The 18,958-nt window shown below is 43.9% G+C and overlaps 1 protein-coding gene across 7 annotated transcripts in view; it reads right to left on the bottom strand.

The window, feature by feature from the left end:
- LOC101157531 (voltage-dependent L-type calcium channel subunit alpha-1D) overlaps nt 1–18,106 on the bottom strand; it is a 71,190-nt gene extending 53,084 nt beyond the window's left edge. For all 7 annotated transcript variants that reach the window (XM_023954780.1, XM_023954782.1, XM_023954781.1 and 4 more), the window contains exons 1-3: nt 17,987–18,106; nt 14,113–14,554; nt 13,051–13,156 (exon numbers count right to left, since the gene is read on the bottom strand). In XM_023954780.1, the coding sequence (XP_023810548.1) occupies nt 13,051–13,156; nt 14,113–14,408 (402 nt within the window). In that variant the 5' untranslated portion in view covers nt 14,409–14,554; nt 17,987–18,106. The remainder of the gene's footprint in view (nt 1–13,050; nt 13,157–14,112; nt 14,555–17,986) is intronic.
- Between the last annotated feature and the right edge of the window lie 852 nt (nt 18,107–18,958).

Here is an 18,958-nt window from a genome sequence, read left to right as displayed (position 1 = left end):
GATAAATGATGGTGAACAATGGCTTTTCTTAACATAGAGACTGCAGCTAAAAAAGAAACTAAACTTGTTTCTATTTTTAAAGTACTTCAAGCCTAAAAACTAAACTCACACATTCTTTTATTTCAGTACATTTTAAAGGTTAAGTCAAATCCTTTACCTTAATCACATTGCAGTCCTACTTTTACTCTTAAGTTCCTGTTTTACTTTCTTTTAAAGGTAAAAAAGAAGATAATATTTAAACTAAATTATTAGGTTTAGCTAAATACAGGAAAATCAACCCGCTTACAGTATCACTTTAACTAAAAACTTTTTAGTATATTGTCACATATGGCTGCAGTGTATGTTACACAAATTTTTTCTTCTTATATTAAAATAATTTCAAATTGTGCCTATAACAAGACAATGTATTGATTGATTTCATGATTTACAGAGAATTATTTTAAAGTCTCAAACTAATTAATAAATCATTTCCAACAGCTGAACTGTAGTTGTGATGTCATAAAAACAGGCACTATTTAATGATGTGGAAGGATTTGAAAGTGGCTTGTAATGTGCTTGTTCTCGTTGAGTATCCATTAACCAGTAAACATAGTGACAACATGTCTGTGAGTCGTCCTTATAGTCCAAAAAACTTCACATTTGTATCTGAAGTTTGAACATGATTGAAGATTGAACATGTCAACATGTACACAATACAAATACAGCTCACACGCACACACTTATGCACACAAACACACGTAAAGCATTTCATTCTGTCACGCACACTACTTGTCCAAAGGTAAGCTGACACCTGTGCTTAGGTGAGTGTTTATGTTCTACTGTGGTGGATGATGGAATGTAAAAAAAGGGAAATTGTCCGGTCACCCCCCACACCAAGACCCCGGCAACTGCATGGTTCTGCAGATAGAGGAGATCTGCCCTTTGGGCAATCACGTTAGCCACCCAGACCAGGACCAGCCGGACCACCACAGGACCCCCCAATACTAGAGAGCAGGGGAGAACAGGAGCATGGAGAGTGCAAGCTCCAGCCCAGGCAGAAGAATAGCCCTCCCACCGCACCCATCCTAGGTCCCAACCACGGAGAGCCCCCCCAGACACATACAATCACCTCACCACCACCCTGGCTTGTAACAACCCCGGCCACGAACCAGGGTCCCCAAAGGGAGACCCGCTCCACACTCCAGGCAACCACCCACGACTCTGCAGGAGGTCCAGGAAAGAACAAGGCAGGGGACACTCACCCCTGCCCAAGAGATGTTGGCCGACCACGCTCCCACTTTTAGTATTGTAGAGAGGCCCAGTTCCCAAGGGCAAAGACCAGAACCACCACTACAGGGACACAGACACCCCCAGACTCAAATGAGATGTGATCCTTGGTTCATGGTCTTCCCAGAGAACTCAGGGATCTTTCTCCCCGTGTGGAGAGAAGGCCGCCAGGCCCAGGAAGCCAGCACCCAAGGTATACTGTCAACACTGCTGAGGGCCCTGTTCTCCCCACAAGGGATGGGGAAGGGGACAGAAGATCAGAGATCCCACCTTCCTTGTGTAATGTATGTATGTGTTTGTGAGTGGGGGGGGGGGGGGGTGTCATGGTTTGGGTTTCTTTGTATTGGTTTTTGCTTTCCGTTTTGGTCACTGTCATGTTTGAGTTCTGTTTCCTGTTTTATTTTGAGAGGTTTACTGTTTTGTCATGTTTTTGAGTTTTACTTCCTTTGTCCCAATCTGTCCTGATCATGTTCGCCTGTGTCTTGTCTGCCCTGTCTATATATAAGTCTTGTCTCTGCCTTCCTCTTGTGCTGGTCCATTAACGTCGTATGTCTCTCATGTAATGTCCGTAACGTCATTAATGTCTCTTCCATGTACGTCTTCTGCCCTGTTTATCATGCTATGCCCACAGTGAGTTTTTGTTTCTGTTTCCCTGCTTAGCAGCGCTTTTTGTTAAGTTAATAAATCCCTTGGCCAGGAACTGTGTGCTCCCGTCTCTGCATTTTGGGTCCTTCACGCTACCACAGCCCCCCAACCTGACAGAATGGACCAGCCATATTTTTTCCTGAACCCAGCGGAGCGGGACATGCGTTTGCCAGAGGCCTACTGCCTGGAAGCACAGAGGACCAGGTCTTACTGGGACTTTGACCAGGCCAAGTTCTTCGCTCCTGCCATGGTGGGGAGTCGTCTTGCCATGAGGGGGGGTCGTCGTCGTCGCCGCCGCCGTCCCCGTCCCCGTCAACGTCCCGTTTTTGTTCCGGCGGTGGTCCTGGATACACCACAACCTCTTCCAGTGGTGGTCCCGGATGCACCCCAGCCCCGTCCTGTTCCGGTGGTGGTCCCGGATGCACCACAACCCCTTCCAGTGGTGGTCCCGGATGCACCCCAGCCCCGACCTGTTCCGGTGGTGGTCCCGGATGCACCAAAACCTCTTCCAGTGGTGGTCCCGGATGCACTCCAGCCCCTTCCTGTTCCGGTGGTGGTCCCGGATGCACCAAAACCTCTTCCAGTGGTGGTCCCGGATGCACTCCAGCCCCTTCCTGTTCCGGTGGTGGTCCCGGATGCACCAAAACCTCTTCCAGTGGTGGTCCCGGATGCACTCCAGCCCCTTCCTGTTCCGGTGGTGGTCCCGGACGCACCACAACCTGTTCCAGTGGTGGTCCCGGATGCACCCCAGCCCCTTCCTTTTCCGGTGGTGGTCCCCAACGCACCGGGATCCGACCCTCCTGTCCTCTTCACAGACGACTCCGACGACTGGCCTGACCCCTCAGAGGACTCCATGCCTGACCCACAGGCTGACTTCATGCCTGACCTGCCGGCTGCACCCCGACCCGTTCCTGCTCCCAGGGGGGTTGCGGCTGCACCCCGACCCGTCCCTGCTCCCAGGAGGGTGGCGGCTGCACCCCGACCCGTCCCTGCTCCCAGGGGGGTGCCGGCTGCACCCCAACTCGTCCCTGCTTCCAAGGGGGTGCCGGATGACTGGCCCGAGCCGCCGGAGCTCGACGACTGGCCCGACCCACCCGAGCTCGACGACTGTCCCGACCCCTCAGTCGAAGACTGTCCCGACCCCTCAGTCGACGACTGTCCCGACCCCTCAGTCGACGACTGTCCCGACCCCTCAGTCGACGACTGTCCCGACCCCTCAGTCGACGACTGTCCCGACCCCTCAGTCGACGCCTGTCCCGACCCCTCAGTCGACGCCATGCCTGACCCCTCAGTCGACTTCATGCCTGACCCCTCAGTCGACTCCATGCCTGACCCCTCAGTCGACTCCGTGCCTGACCCCTCAGTCGACTTCATGCCTGACCCTGACTCCATGCCTGACCCTGACTCCGACTCCATGCCTGACCCTGACTCCATGCCTGACCCGCCGGCCGACTCCATGCCTGACCCGCCAGCCAATTGCTGGCAGAACTCAGTCTTAGCCACGCTCGCCCCAGACTTTATGCCAGACCCGCCTCGTCTGCCACGCCGGACTGCGCGGCTTCCCGGCCGTCCTCCGGACCTGCCTCGCCCGACAGCGCGGCCCCCCGGCCGTCCTCCGGACCTTCCTCGCCGGTCAATGAGTCCTCTAGACTCATTGTCTCAACCTTGCTGGTGTACCCAACCCAGCCTCCTAGGACTCTGTTGCCCTTATAAGTTCGTCCTCCGGGCCCCCTCCTCCTTGGTGGACTTTTGGAACCTCGGTGCGGTTCCTTGAGGGGGGGGTACTGTCATGGTTTGGGTTTCTTTGTATTGGTTTTTGCTTTCCGTTTTGGTCACTGTCATGTTTGAGTTCTGTTTCCTGTTTTATTTTGAGAGGTTTACTGTTTTGTCATGTTTTTGAGTTTTACTTCCTTTGTCCCAATCTGTCCTGATCATGTTCACCTGTGTCTTGTCTGCCCTGTCTGTATATAAGTCTTGTCTCTGCCTTCCTCTTGTGCTGGTCCATTAACGTCGTAATGTAATGTCCGTAACGTCATTAATGTCTCTTCCATGTACGTCTTCTGCCCTGTTTATCATGCTATGCCCACAGTGAGTTTTTGTTTTTGTTTCCCTGCTTAGCAGCACTTTATGTTAAGTTAATAAATCCCTTGGCCAGGAACTGTGTGCTCCCGTCTCTGCATTTTGGGTCCTTCACGCTACCACAGCCCCCCAACCTGACAGAGGGGGGGGGGGGGGGGGGGGGGGGGGGTTGGAGTTTATTGTTTTGGGGTGTGTGTAATAAAGGGGGCAGTTAAAATTGGTGGATAGTAGGGAACTGAGAGGACATCTCCTGCTTGCTTACTGGCACTGATGTCCAAGCATCCCCCCACCAAGTATCCTACATGTCTAAGTTGCAATTAAAATCAAAAGGAGAGGGGCCCAAGTACACCTATGCCAAGCAGCTCAGACCCCCAAGGTGCATCGCAGGCTTTGAAATCTGCCAATGTCCTGTTGATCAAGAAACATCAAGTACAAAAGGGGTAGAAATGTTTAACAGTACAATGCAGTGTGGCTGTGAGACAAATTTTATCATTACCTATTAAATATCCAAACAAAAGTATTGCTGAAACTCTCGTGGTTTACTTGAGTGATTGACTAAAGAAAAAAACGTCTGTCCCTCTGAGTGTGTATCGTTAACTAATATGTAATTAGATTCACTAGATTCTGGTTGCATGAATTCCCAATCCCTGTGACCACATTTATTTATACCTACCTACCGGATTTTTTTGTTTAAAATGTCCCAAGTTGGGTTTTGATTTGTAATATTCTCAAAAAATTGCTGTCTGATTTTTCTAAAGGAATATGCTGTTCTCACATGAAGATGCACATATGTGTTGAAAGTTGTTTTGATGCAAGTTTCAGAGACCTTCTAACCCCATGTAGAAACTATCCGTTGGTTTCCAGCTGATTAGTCGACCCAAACAGCATCTTAAAAATCCAACAAAAACAAAACTGTAAACAAATTAGTAGCCTTATGGTTCAATGGTTACATTTACATTCACTCAGTAAAAAGAAAAGCTTTGTCCTCTCGTTGGAAGTAAAATGTTTACAGTTAGACACAACTGTCCGACTAATCCCCTGACACAAACCATATGCACGCTACGTGAATTGTATAACAAATTATGCATGCGTGCTTTTAACTGGACTTGATGTTACACTCATTTCCCGACCACCTAACTGTAACTGTGAGCTTGCATGTCTGGACCTCAGAGTGTGTCTCCACATGTCTACATTTCCATGAGTCACGGCAGCATTGTTCATGTTTGATACCTTTGTTTGAATAATTACAGAACAAAACGTTAAACTGTAATAATTTTATGCAAACCCAATACTTTACAGTTTGTAGAAACTGAACTATATCAATGAAATACACCTTACAAACTCTCTGATTTTGTTTTTTTAACCACATGCAGTTAATGAGATTTCCTTCCCCTGTCTTCACAGATCGGTCAGGACTAACCAGGAGAGGAAAAAGCAGCCTGTGTTTTCCCACTGTCTTCTTCTGCACATTTGTGCAGGAAATAAGTGTGCCTGACTGCAGTCAACATTAGAATGGTTGTTCAAGTGTGCAGTATGTTTGCAGCATGCAGACTGTCTTCATCTTGTGCCTTTTGTAACAAGGTTGTGTAACACTAACCAATCCGTCCTTGTTGTACTAATTTTTACAGTTAGTATTTATCTACAATATTTAAATAGTCAAAAATGACTGAGCCATAGTAACTGGCAACAGGTCTAGTCTGATAGATGTTGAAGGGCCTGCAGGGTAACCTTTGACCTTAAAGACTATGTTTTCAATCAATCAATCAATCAAAATGTATCTATATACAGCACATTTCATGCTTTGTCTCATCTCAAAGCGTTTTACAATTACACAGAACAAAAACAGAAACTAAAAGAAAAACCCAGCCAACCCTTTACCCTACCCATCCTTCTATTAATACATGCATCCCATGACCCCACACACAAATACTTCTTAAATATGAAACTTATAAAAGAAACAGAGTGTGGGAGGAATTTGCAATCTATTGGTTTGCTCTGGGAATACGTTCTGGCTCACCAGTGCAGCCAGTCTCACTGCTGAGCCCTGCCTTTTGGTCAAATAGAACAATCAGCCAGGAAATTAATTTTTTGGCCACAATAGAGACGCTAGCCTGCCAGCCGACGTCTTTGGTTCTCTTCTGGGGTCAGCCGTGCTCGTCCTACCTGCATAGGTTCCTCAGTTGGTGAGGATGGAAGGACAGGCAGAGGGGACAACCTCCCTTGAGGCCGCTGATAAAAGGGGTACACAGCTGGCAAGGAAATGGTGTGTCTCTCCAGGTGGTGGGATCGAAAGGGGTTGCCTATTAAATTAGCCAAGGAACTAAAGATCTCAGATCAGGAGGTTCATCCTGAGATTTTAGTTCATCCTTCAAATGTTTATCTAATCCTTTGAAAAATATGGATTTTAGTGTTTCTTCAGTCAACTTAACATCAGCTACCAAGGTTCAAAATTCAACTGAATAATCTGATACAGATCGCCCCCCCTGTTTTAAGATTTTCCAAGCGGTGGGATGAGTTAGTGTCGTAATCCAGATGGTCAAAAACCATTTTACGTTCATCCACAAATTCATCATAAGCTTTGTGGTCGACAGGTAGGGAAGAGAATCTGGCTTCTGCCCACTGCAGTGCTCTCCCCATCATTGATCCACACATATAGGCGAATCTTTGTAGAATCAGTTGAAAAACATGCAGGATGTTGCTGGAACACAGAGGAGCACGGGAACAGAAATTCTCTGCAAAAATTGGGCTGACCAGAAAATAGTTTAGGATCAGTCAAAAGAGACTCGCGTGGTGGAGCTGGAGAGGGAGATGCCATGTTCAACTGGGTAGGGGCAGAAGCAGAGGCCTGAACGGTGAGCAGGGCAGAGACCTAGCTGGTCAACTGTGAGGCTTCTTGAGAGAGGGTTTGGGTTCAGTTGATCAGAGCCTGAATGCTCTGATCATGGTTTTCAACCAAAGTTCTTTGAAAGGAGCCCGCATGTGACAATGCAGAGTTGTCGGTCCAGAGTCTGCTTGATCCATGTTTGGACAATTTGTTCTGGACGCCCTGATCTCAGCCAGGCTGAGATCTCGGAGGCGCTCTGAGAGCTCGGAGGTGGGCTGAGATCTCGGAGCCGGGGAGACAGACAGACTGGCAGGCAGAATCAAACAGAGGTTTGTGGAGCCAAAACATCCAGATGGCTGAGCTTGAGTTAGTAAAAGGACAATCTGGCACAGAATGGCTGGAGGAACCGGGCTTTACACTGTTGTCCTGATGGGTGAAGTGGCTCCAGCTGGGAAGAGGGTGGAGCAAGAGAAACACACAGGAACACAGGCAGGGATCCCAACAAAATTTTTGTTGGGCATTTTCTGGGCATTTTTTCTTTATATATTTTGTGTCCATGTTTTCTTTTTAATATCATTTTTCCATTCAAAAAACGTTATTTTTCCCCCCTCCTCTTTCCCCGCCCTCATCTGCTGAGCAGCACACTCAGAAGGTATCCGTGCACAGCTACAACAGCTCTGACTCTGCTGTCACTATCACTGCCTCTTCCCCCATTACACATTTCCATGCTAACACTCACACTTGCAAGCACGTGCAGAAATACACATTCAAGATAACAAGCAGGGACAGTGCAAGTGTGAGCCGCAAATGAGCAGTTACGTTAAGTGACTAAACACATTCTTCTACAATCATCTCCACGGGAATCCCCAGTCCACACACTGCTTCGTGCGCCAACCACTACACTCACATGTTCAGAGCCAACTGCTTCCATTTCCAGTTTTGCACTCTTAAAATACAGCATGAAGCACATCCATACAGAATGTAAACATATGAGTTCCACATCACACATCCAACCATCTGAGTTGATTTTCTCCTGAGGGGTTTTCTTGGACAAAAATAACAAAATTAGTCTTATGTGTGTTTTAAAAACAATTAATACATTTCTCATAATTTTTACTTGTTTGCAAGCACTTTGATTTCTTTAATTTTTCCATTAGGTATTTTGGACATTGACCTTCCTGACCTTTAATCTAAATGGACATATATATTGCAGTGAGGATGACTGATGAATTAGATTAGATTAGATTTAAATTTATTGTCATTACATTGTACAGTTTGGATCTAACCAGAGTGCATTAGCAGTAAAGTTGTCTTTTAATTCCCAGTTTTTTCAATAATGATTGTGCTGCTTTTTAGTCAAAATCCCCCAAACCTGTCGTTTTCTAGGACATAGTTTCTGCAAATCAAGAGTATTTCTTTAGAAATTTGTCTCCGATCTGTGGGCGGGACTGTTGGTGCAGAGCAATGAACTGTCTACAAGTGGATCAGAATGGGGAGAAGCAGGCAGCCTGTGGCCCACCGAGCATTTCTCCTGCATCACAAATCCGATTTTTTTCAAACCACGTTTTTTTCTCTGCCACTGATTCACAACAGTTTGAATAAAGAAAACCTAAGAAATACATATATTAGCTTCATTTTATATACATATGTCCCCCAACATCAGAAAAATGCTACAAAAACATGTGAAAAACACCAAAAACACTATTTTTATCAATGGGTCTTTTGTCTTCCACTTTTTATTTCCATTCAGGCATTTTACTGTTCATCATATTTATATATAGTAAGTGAATGATAACATAAGAATTTTTTCCGGTTTTAGTGTCGCACTAAAACATTGCAAAGGAGTGTGAAAAACATCTGAAATGCGCTGAAACAGAGCACATCGTTTTGGTAAAAACTGACTTTAGATAATCTGAATTAGCTAACTACAATTCTTTTCAAAGGCTTCTTCTGCACGGCTGAACCCCTCAGCCCTTCATAAGAAATGACACAGGTGAGTATTTTTAACAAGCTGTTGGTGAAAATCCCATCTTAAAGATCAAATGTATTTTTATCATGACTATTTTGACAGAATATTTAACACAAATGAGATTCCTATCTTATATTTAACAACAGAGTGTGCTGCCTTGTGTCAAAAGAGAAACAAAGGGGGAATGAAACTAAAAGACAAGCATGAAACTATCATTACTGAGAATCAGTTGTACTTGTTAAATTTAATGGAAGAAGACATCGTTCAGAGTAATCATTTACCATCTCTGTTTAAAGTGCTTTCAAGATATTCTCTAAATTGAAATATCAGCTTTATAAGCTGTTTCTTTCTTTCTGCAACCTGATATAATCAGCACTAATCATTGTGAACAATATCGGTCTGCTTGGCTTCATGCATTTCTTTTTTTTTTAGAAAAGTTTACGATTTTACAGCTTTTACTATTCAAACACATTTTGCGAAAATGGTTTATTCTTAAGCCCAGCATCTGTTCTTCTTTGGACATCAGTCTCTTTGCGTGGTCCTTCTGTATCCCCAAAAAGTTCATTGTCTCAGGGGTTATATAATAACATCGCTTTGGACTGTTAACTTCTGCTTCGGTGCCCTTTACTTAATACCAGACATGATATACAGCATGTCACCTCACAAAGGATGATAAGTATGAATCACATTCGCCATGAAAAGGTCATTATTTTGTTCAGCCACTTTCAGCAGGAGCTGCCCAGGGTGCTGAATATCAGATGGATAAGTCAGAAATGACCTTAAAACAAAGGCATGAGTGTTGCAGACTATTTATCTATTGCCTAGACAAGGTGGGTGCAGAGGAGACAAGGTCACGTGCAGGACTGACCGTTTTCACTTTGACAGGGAGAGAACTAAGGAGCAGAGTGAACTAAGCAAACGATGGCCTTATGACGGATGTTCTGACAGGGTTCGCCGTCTCCTTGCACACGGATCTGTGCGTTTCTGTGCTGGGTACATCCTCTTACTCACTTGTGCCTCCTGGTGGTAGCAAGAACCCAATCTTTTGCCCTCTGTTCTGCCTGAGGAGGAAATAGCTTTCTATTTATAATGAGCTTCTGCATTTAACCAAGCCTCACTAACAAGATGAACAGACTCGGGCTATTAAAGCCTCTGTGACTTTGCAGCAGCTCTGCAGTCACTCAACACTGTGCACAAAGAAAATATTTTACTCCTCAATTTAGGGATCATCTACATAAACCTACACTGTACAAAAAAGAGAGCGCAAATCTCCTAACCTAGATGACGCAGAGCTAGGTTTCGTTTGAAAGTGTCTGCGTTAAAAGCTGCACTCGTCTGTGATATCACCTGATCCTTGTTTTACACATTAGGTCACTCGACACCCCAGCTCAAGTTTCATATCAGTCACCTGTGCAGCTGCAGAGCAGAGCGGCTGAAGCTGTAATCTTGCTGGCTGCTATTACAGAACCAGTTCAGCACTTCTCTTTCTGCAGCTCCTTTTTGTGACTACAGCATGAGCTCTTTTAACAACAGGGCCGGGCTGGCACACATGCCCCATAAAAAAGGCTATTGTTCAGCCTCTGCTGAAAGGCGGACCATTTGGTATTTCATATACCCTTGACTCAGCTGAATTAAAGCAAAGTCCTGCGCACGCAATATAACGTTGTACAGGGTGCAATTAAAAATAATAAGTCTGAGTGAGAGAAAAAAAGGATATTAATAAAATGAACACTACCACATTGAAGCATCAAAATGTATGAAAAAACAAACAAACAGCAAAACCAAATCAAATAACAATCTTGCATTTTGACTCATTAGTTTAAATGCAAGCCAAGTCTGTTCTTTCCCAACCAGACAGTAACAGGAGCTTCCATCAGTCCAACCTGGCACTCACAGCCATGATAAAGTTATACCTGCCATATTAAAACTGAGTAGCAAGAACAACAAATCCTTGCTATAATGGCTGAATATAAAAATGTCACAAAAGCAACATGAATCAAAATATTTGAACTAAAAAGCTTGGATCAGTTATTCCAGTCAGTATCAGAACAAATGGGCAGGTGGAAGAGTGTCTCCACTCAAACATGGGGATTTATGGGTTTAAATCCAAAGCTAATTGTTAAATTGGTGCTGGTTGGATTATGGGGTTAAAACACCAAATGGATCTCAGTTGGGAATGTGAGTGCAGATGACAGCTCCTCAGGTACGGTGACCCTGAAGTGCAAATCACACCTGCAAATGACTCACTGGAAAAACCTATTTAAGATCACAATAACGATTACAAAAAGCAAAATTAATAATAAATAAATAAAACATTAAATTTTATAAATCAAGACAATTCCAGAAACTAAAACACAGTTTCAAAAACAAAAAAAAGAATAAAAGTAATGTTTCAGAAAACAAAAATACCTTCCGGATATCAAAATGAAATGTTAAAAAAGAAACACAATAAGATAATACAAAAGGAAGCTACTAAAGGACATTGCTAATTGGATGATGACATTTAAGTTTTGACATTCAGGATTGTTCAAATGTATCTTCAGTGTCTGCATACTATTAAGAGTTGTATGCTTAATACAGAACGTATCTAGTATCACGTCATGCCTAACAACTTTCAGCTGAAATGATGGACCATCTTGTCATCCAACCAACGCTGTCCCACAGAACCAACCTTTGCCCGTTTCTCATTGAGTTTCATTTTTAACATTTTCTTTTGATTTCTGGAAATTACTTTTGTTTTCCAAAATGTTTTTATTTTTCAGTTTTATGGAAACCAATAAAGGAGGTTAATGGATCATTGCTGATTGGATGAAAACCTTTGTCCATCAGTTAAGCTGAAAAATATTTAGCATGAAGCAATACTGGATTTGCTCGATACTAATCATAAAGCTTTTATAAATATGCAGAAATTAAAGACTCATTTGAACGTCAAACTTTTTCAATTTTCTTAATGGGTTTTGCTTTTTAACGTTTCATTATGATTTCTGGAAATTACTTTTGTTTACTGATTTTTCTTGTTTGGTTTCTAGAATTTTGTTTACATTTCTAAAATGTAATGTTGCTTTTTTATTTTATTTGTTTGCCATTTTTAATTGTGGTTGTGCCAGAGTGGGTCTTTCGGCAAGATTCATTGTGCCACTGCCTGACTATGTAGCCACAAGGGGGACCAAGTCTGGGTCCCCCTGTGCTGGTCCCCAGTCCAGATAAAATACAGGGTTGTGTCAGGAAGGGCATCCGGTGGAAAACTTTCTCCCAAACCACCTGTGCGAATCAGTGAAAGGTGGTTCTCTCTGGCGACCTCTGAAAGGAAATGCTGAAAGCGGAAAAACCTTTTTAATTGTGGTTGTTTTTAATATGTTTTTGCATTGAAAGATTTGTTGGTGTGATTTGATGGGTAGGTCTTTAACCTACGGTTGAAGACCGTAGGTTAAAACCTCAGACGGTTTTAACCAAAGCTGTGGCCTCATGAAAAAGACTGTAGGATGTTCCTGTCTGTCATTTACAGCAGGCGGTATTCTCAAAGGATTTTCTGTTTCATGAAGCCCAAAAAAGTCAAAATGTCTACAGAAATGCTGCGTGGACTACTTATTAATCGTTGAACTCTACAGCTCACCGCTGCACCACAGGCTGCTTCCGTCTTTGGAGAGTAAAATTATTTCTACCAGAACAATGCTTACTGCACTACATCACCCATAATTCATCATTCAGACACAAATTCAAGAAGGTACACTGGAGGGTGCAATGACGACAAACTCTAAAAATAGAAAGCTGAACAACACTTTTGTACAGGAAAATGGTGACATGATAAAGCAGCGATTACACCGTCTCAGAGACACAAACTCCACATCTGCACAGTTCAACCTGTTTGCACGAGGAAGCCTGGGATTATTTGTTCACATCAATTCCATAAATTCCATAAACTAACAACAAAAAAAAACTAGATGCATTTGTTTAATGTGCCACCTTGTCACAGGTCAAGGATTTTCACATCATGTTTTGTGAGGAACATTTGACAACAGATTAAGGGATAAAAAGAAATTAAATAATTGACTCATTAACCCCAGACATCTGAATTTATTTCCAGCTATAAAAAAAAAATCATTTCTGTTTTTGCTTTTACTCTATAGATGCTATATAAAGGGAGCAGAAATGCTTTGATGTATATTTGCATCAAAGGCATTAGGAGTTAAATCTGTGTAGTAAATTTGTAATAACAATCATCCCAGGCAAAATGAGAAAGACTTTAGGAGAAATTCAGATCACTCACCAGGTCGTGGTTTATAGAGTTGGAATCATCTTCAGGAAAAGGGATATACACAGCTAAGGCCATACAGTTGGCAAAAATAGCTATTAATATAAAGATATCAAATGGCCTGAGAAAAGGAGTTAAGGAAGATAAGAAATCACATCAAATGTACAAATTTATGGATACACCTTTTACATGGATAGACCTACAGCAGCTTCTGTATGTTATGCCCTTTTTTTCCTAAGTCCTCATTGGATAAGAGTCAGACTGTGCTGCAGAGTGTGTTTCTAAGTCTGCACTGAATGTTTCTGGAACATAATGCAGCTCCAGTTTCATGGTCTGGCTTTATTTTCTAGGGACGTCTTTGTGTTTGTGTGCTAGATAGTGTTTTGTTGTTGTTGTTGTTGTTGTTTTAACAAAAAAAGATCTAGCTTGAACAGAAATGTACTCATGCTTCTCACATAATGCAATCTCCTTGTGTTTTTGTTATGGCACCATCTGTTTAAGGAGGTGTGTGTTGGCTGAATGAGGTGACTTTCACGCTGTCCTTATGGGAGGCATGTGTTTCTTTGCCTTTCATCTTCACTAACTTTACAGAAAACACATAGCCTGGCTTAAAGCTACAAGCCTAACGCAGCTAAGTCATGTCTTTTTTTTTCAAATCATCTACTCTGCATTTAATATAGCTGGTGAATGGAACTATAAATTTAGCATGTATATATCTCAGTAAGAAATCTACGAGTTTTTTTCAGGGCACAACCAGACAAAAAAGTGTTCAGAATTGGTGCCAAACCTACAAAAGATTCATTGTAAAAGTGAGTGTAAACACGCTGTTAGCCCTTGTGGTGTCGTGTGGGGTCCAGATGACCCCACCCTTACATTGACGTGTTCTCCCGACCATGACAAAGGTGGATAAAGGTTGAAATAATTCATGTAATCCATGGACACCAGTGAAGATCACAAACCATTAAAGAAAAAAGGTTAAGCGCGCTGTTTTGTGGGGTCTAGATGACCCCACAAGATAGCACAAGGGATAATACTGCGCTGTGCATTTCTTAAATATTTCCACTCAGAAAAGGATACTTCCACTCGACGAGGCTGATGCAGGCCCTGCGTATGGGGTTGTTGAGGTTGAGGCAGAACAGAGCCCTCTGTGGTCGGCTGTTTGCATTGCTTCCCTGTTTCTTGCTCTTGGCATACTGCTGCCGCTTCTTTTGTGCTAACGCACCTACTGGGATGGTAGAGGTTGCTGGGGCATGGGGAACCGGAGGAGCTGGTGGTGCCTTGGGTGCTGGGGCTGGAGCTGGGGCAGGGGTTGAGGATGGAGGGGCTTCTTGGGCTGCAGGGGCTGGGTCTGGGGCAGGCCCGTTTGAGCTCATGGTGTGGGCGTAGCTCTTTGAGAAGCATCCAGCAGCATGGATCTGCCAGGGTAGACTAGGAGGTTAGAGGAGGGCAGAGTGGTCTGACCGACGAGCTGGCACGTCACCAGGGTGAGGGACTCTGATGCAGCTGGCATAGTTTGCCTCTGAAAGGTGAAAAGAGAGGGGATCGGGTGCATTACACACTATTTTCCAACAAAACACTTGAAAAGAAAGATGTGCAGGCGTAGGTGGATCAGCTGTAATGTGTGTCTTTGCATGAGTGTGTGAGCCTTCACACAACTGCCATACATTTCACTGGAAATGTGCATCAGCCAATCAAACAATCAATCTGTCTATCCTTACTTAAACTCAGGTTTGGTAGGGGGTGAGAGCCTCAAATACAAACAACAGGAGCCTTATCACCCCCAACTCCTACACAGGTCTACACAGACACAACTTGCATGTCACTGAATAAAAAGCCAAGCCGAAAAGAGGAAAAATCTAGGCAGCAAAACCACTTTAAGACCCTTGTCTCGAAATAAGGAATGTCCTGACAGCGTCACTCCGACAGCCTTGCAGCATCAGGACCACTGACAGCTGAAGAGATGGCATAGAGAGTGTCTTTATTTTATGACGCCTTACAGGAGCCTTGGCTCCTGGTGCACACTCCTGTCATCCTGACCTGCACCACCCACCTAAATATAGTTAGAAGTCTAGCTCCTAGGCATTGACTCAGTCCAGAGTTATGCAGATCCTTTTCCCATCATGCTTTGTGTTGCATAGGATCTAGTCGAATTTGTGTCGGCATAAAAACACAGCGGAGTCAGAGGACGTGCAGAAAACAGACCAGTTCTGGGTGTCAAAGGCACACGAGGGGCTTTAAATGGCAGCACACGATGAATGAATTTATAAATTTATAAATGATCTCAGCTTTAGCATTGACTGTTTTTTTTTGTTTTTGTTTTTCAGCCTTCCTGGTTAACTCCTCAAAATGAATGTGCGGCATGTGATTGTGTACCGCTGTTACAGATGCACATATGTTCCTGTTATCTAACTTTGATTGTGCTAAAGCCAAGGACTCATTCCTCGCTCGCTGTGTTGAAAACAGCAAGTTACAAAGCAAGTACAGGCTTCAAAGCCAATGGAAAAAAAAAGTGTCTTTATTAGTTCAATAAAGTTCATGGTGTCTGTATTGTTAACTGACTTCTTAGGTTCTTCTGTTATCAGACACGGTTGTGTGTTTTGACAGACGTCGAAACATGTCAGGTATGTCAACAAACACACAACCGTGTCTGATAACAGAAGAGCCTAAGAAGTACGTTTTCTTTATATCATCACCTATTATTTATAGAAGTGCACAAAAGGAAAACCGACTGGATTTTCTCACATCAGCTCGACTTCAGTGTTCAAATACAAAAGCACCACCAACACAGCAGCTTTACATGTAACAGAATTCAGACGACGACATCAGAACTAATGAAACCAGTCCACTGAAATGCTTTATTGGATTATGTGGGTGAGAGGAACCTTGAAGGAACCTGTCCTGCCTGCAGAGAATGTGACGTTGATGTCTGGGTCTGTTCAGATGTCATGAGGTATTTCCATTTGCTATGATGTCGTCTCTTCTTTGCCCTTTCACTTCAACGTTGCATTTTATCCAAACATTACGATTATTTTCCACAACTCAACCCACTGCAACCCCCTCACATATGTATGCTAAACCTTTATTGGCTTTAATATAGAAAATAACAGTTATTAATCCATTTTTTGCACCGTTTTTTTGTTTAAAAATGAGTCTTGATGGTCAGCTGGGGAACATTCTAGCAGTCATCAAGCAAATTGCAGGGATCTGGACATGACCCTTCAACTTCAATTATCAACACAATATATTTCACACATCATGAAAAACGGCCAAAATTGTCAAGTCAGATGCTTTGTTCAAATTTTCATACCATATTGCCTCTTAGTAATCTATATTAAAGCACAGAGCTGCAGCAAAAACTGTTTATCTGTCCAATTTTTTTTAATATTTTAAAGCATTTTAAAAGCGTTTTCAGTGGTCTTTAAATGTGATATTGTCAAAATTTACACAGAGTAAGTCCACTACCGCTTCCCATCATCCATCTGTTTACATGCTCCCCTGCTAGTTTAAAGCCTCTCACACCCCCAGCCTAACATTGCAACAAAATTGCTGAGCAGATTCCAGCTCAGACGAGGAAAACAAAGACGTTCCTGGATCCATTTGTCTGTAAGTGGATGCATCAGAATGGAGCAGAGCAGTTGGTTTTTGTACAACTACACTTTTTTTCAAACTGCCCTTTTTTCATCTGCTCCTGATTCACAATAAAAAATTCTTTAGAAATGCAAAATTAAGCTTAATTTTCTTAATGTAAGAACATGTTAAAAACACAATTTTCATTGGAGTGCATCTTTCAATCATGCTTTACATCAGCATCAACATGTATAGATATTCCTAAACAACAAACATCTGTAACTATATAAGTCTAATGAAAGCTGCTCTTGGCTATAGAAGAATAGGGTGGTTGGGTATTTTGTAGCTGGAAAAATGTCCTACTTTTCCAATCGTAATCAAATTAGGTTGAATTGGATGCAAAGTCAAGGTAAATTAAAGTGCTGAAACGACACAGGAGTTAATGGCTGCCTAAAGTCTTCAGAATAGAAGAGGATTCTATTCCTCCATTTCATATCTAAATACATAAAAAGAAGCTTTAAAAACCCCAGAAATGTGAGGCTGCTCTGCTCCACTGATTCATTTGTCTGAAAGGCGACAGTGCTGAGGGTCTGCAGGAGAAGGTCTGAAGCTGCTTCTCTGTGCAGTCTGCAACAATCCAAACAAACAAAGCCCGTGAAGCTGAGAGCTGCCTCTGTCAGGCATCACTTGGCCACATCAGTGGTGTAAGTCCTTGAACTGCTAGCAGGCCCCGCAGAGGAAGAAGCAGAAAAGGTCACATTGCAGCACAGAAATAATCTTCTTATTGCAAACTCAATCTAATATGCCCGCGTGCCGAGCTTTGGACGCGCCGTGGCAGCGTTCGGATCTCTTTTGTGCCTCGTTTTCTCCCAAGGACTCGGCGCGTGAGTCGCGCGCTCAGATGCCTTTTCTGAGGCAATTCTTCCATCGGTGGATCGACATTGACGTCCAATGATGAAGATAGAGGGGTGTTTTTTTTGGACAACACCAAGGTAGGACATTACAACCCCACCCCACCCCAAAACCCGACAATGGGAATACAAATCAAAGAAATCAGTGAAATGACCGCCTGACTCCAGGCGCTCCTAAAGAAAACTGAGCATCGCTGCTGCCAGATGCTGCTCGCTGTGCAGTCACCGCTGGAAACATCAGCTCAGCGGTGATGCTCTCACTCAGGGGTGGTGGGATCGGTCCACATGACATGTTCGGTCTGCTCATGTCCCGATCTGCATGCAGGGACCGGTCCTCAGAGGTCCAAACGTGGACACAGAGTGGCCGCTGGTACCTGCCTGCCGTCCTGTCACGGGACCGAACACGCGCCGCTGTTGTCTGCGCGACGGGAAACGCAGCCATGCTAAAAAGAGGCTACGTTCGGAACCGGTACCTTGTCTGAAGACTTCACAGATCAGCCGCGGTCCCCTCTCCGATCACGAGTCCAGAGCTTCGGCGAGCCACTAACGCGGGTCCGGGGTCGCTAACGGCGGCTTGAAAAGGCATCAGCTCCCGGAGCAGGAGAGACGCGAACAAGCCTGCGCGTTAATTACGCTCCTCCATGATGACCGGGGAGAGCTAGAGACAGAGGAGTGCGCACCAGACAACAGAGCATCCCCGTCCGCCGCCTGCTTATCGTCACGGCGCCACTGAACGATGAGGAGAATGACAGAAAGCTCCCCTCCTCCTCCTCCTCCTCCTCCTCCTCCTCCTCCTGGTCCTCACTCCACTACTAGCGAAGGTCAAAACATAGGTGCGTTGGCCAAAGTCCATCTGACCTCCTTATCTAGAAACGAGGTCCGCCAGAAGTCCCAAGGTCAAACTGAGGAGAAGCAAAAATCCAGGATGCTGCTGGACTTTCAGGCTAAGATGGTGATGGTGGACAGTGAGGTGATGGGCAAACAAATGAGGTTTTAGAATTGATTGCAATATTAGAGCATGGGAAATAGACAACTACGGACTGACAGCGACTCTGGAAAAATATGGAAGGTGAAGGAGGTCCCCAGTTGGAGGACCCGGGCTCTATGTGCCAAACGGGACGAATGGCTTCAGAAGAAGATCACTAATCAGAAAAATGGTGAAGAGGAAATCTGCAGATTTTTTTTCTCACAATGTTGAGCTTTATGTGAAACAATCAGGAGACACCGCAGGCTTACACCAATCCATGGGGTGCATCAGAAAGCATGTTCTGAGGGGGGTACTTGAGGGATTAGTCTGCTCTTCACCCACTTAACCAAAGGTGGTATTGTGCAGAGATGGGGAATAATCAAACCAGAAAACATATGCTGAGGATTTTGTTTTGATTTAAAAATACATAATGTACTTATGTTTTTTGTTTTTGTATAAGTCAGACTGAAATCTCATT

This window comes from Oryzias latipes, chromosome 5 (assembly GCF_002234675.1).
Source record: "Oryzias latipes chromosome 5, ASM223467v1".
Lineage (NCBI taxonomy): Eukaryota > Metazoa > Chordata > Actinopteri > Beloniformes > Adrianichthyidae > Oryzias > Oryzias latipes.
Note: the sequence above shows the minus strand (reverse complement) of the source record. Positions and strands in the feature narration are given on the sequence as shown.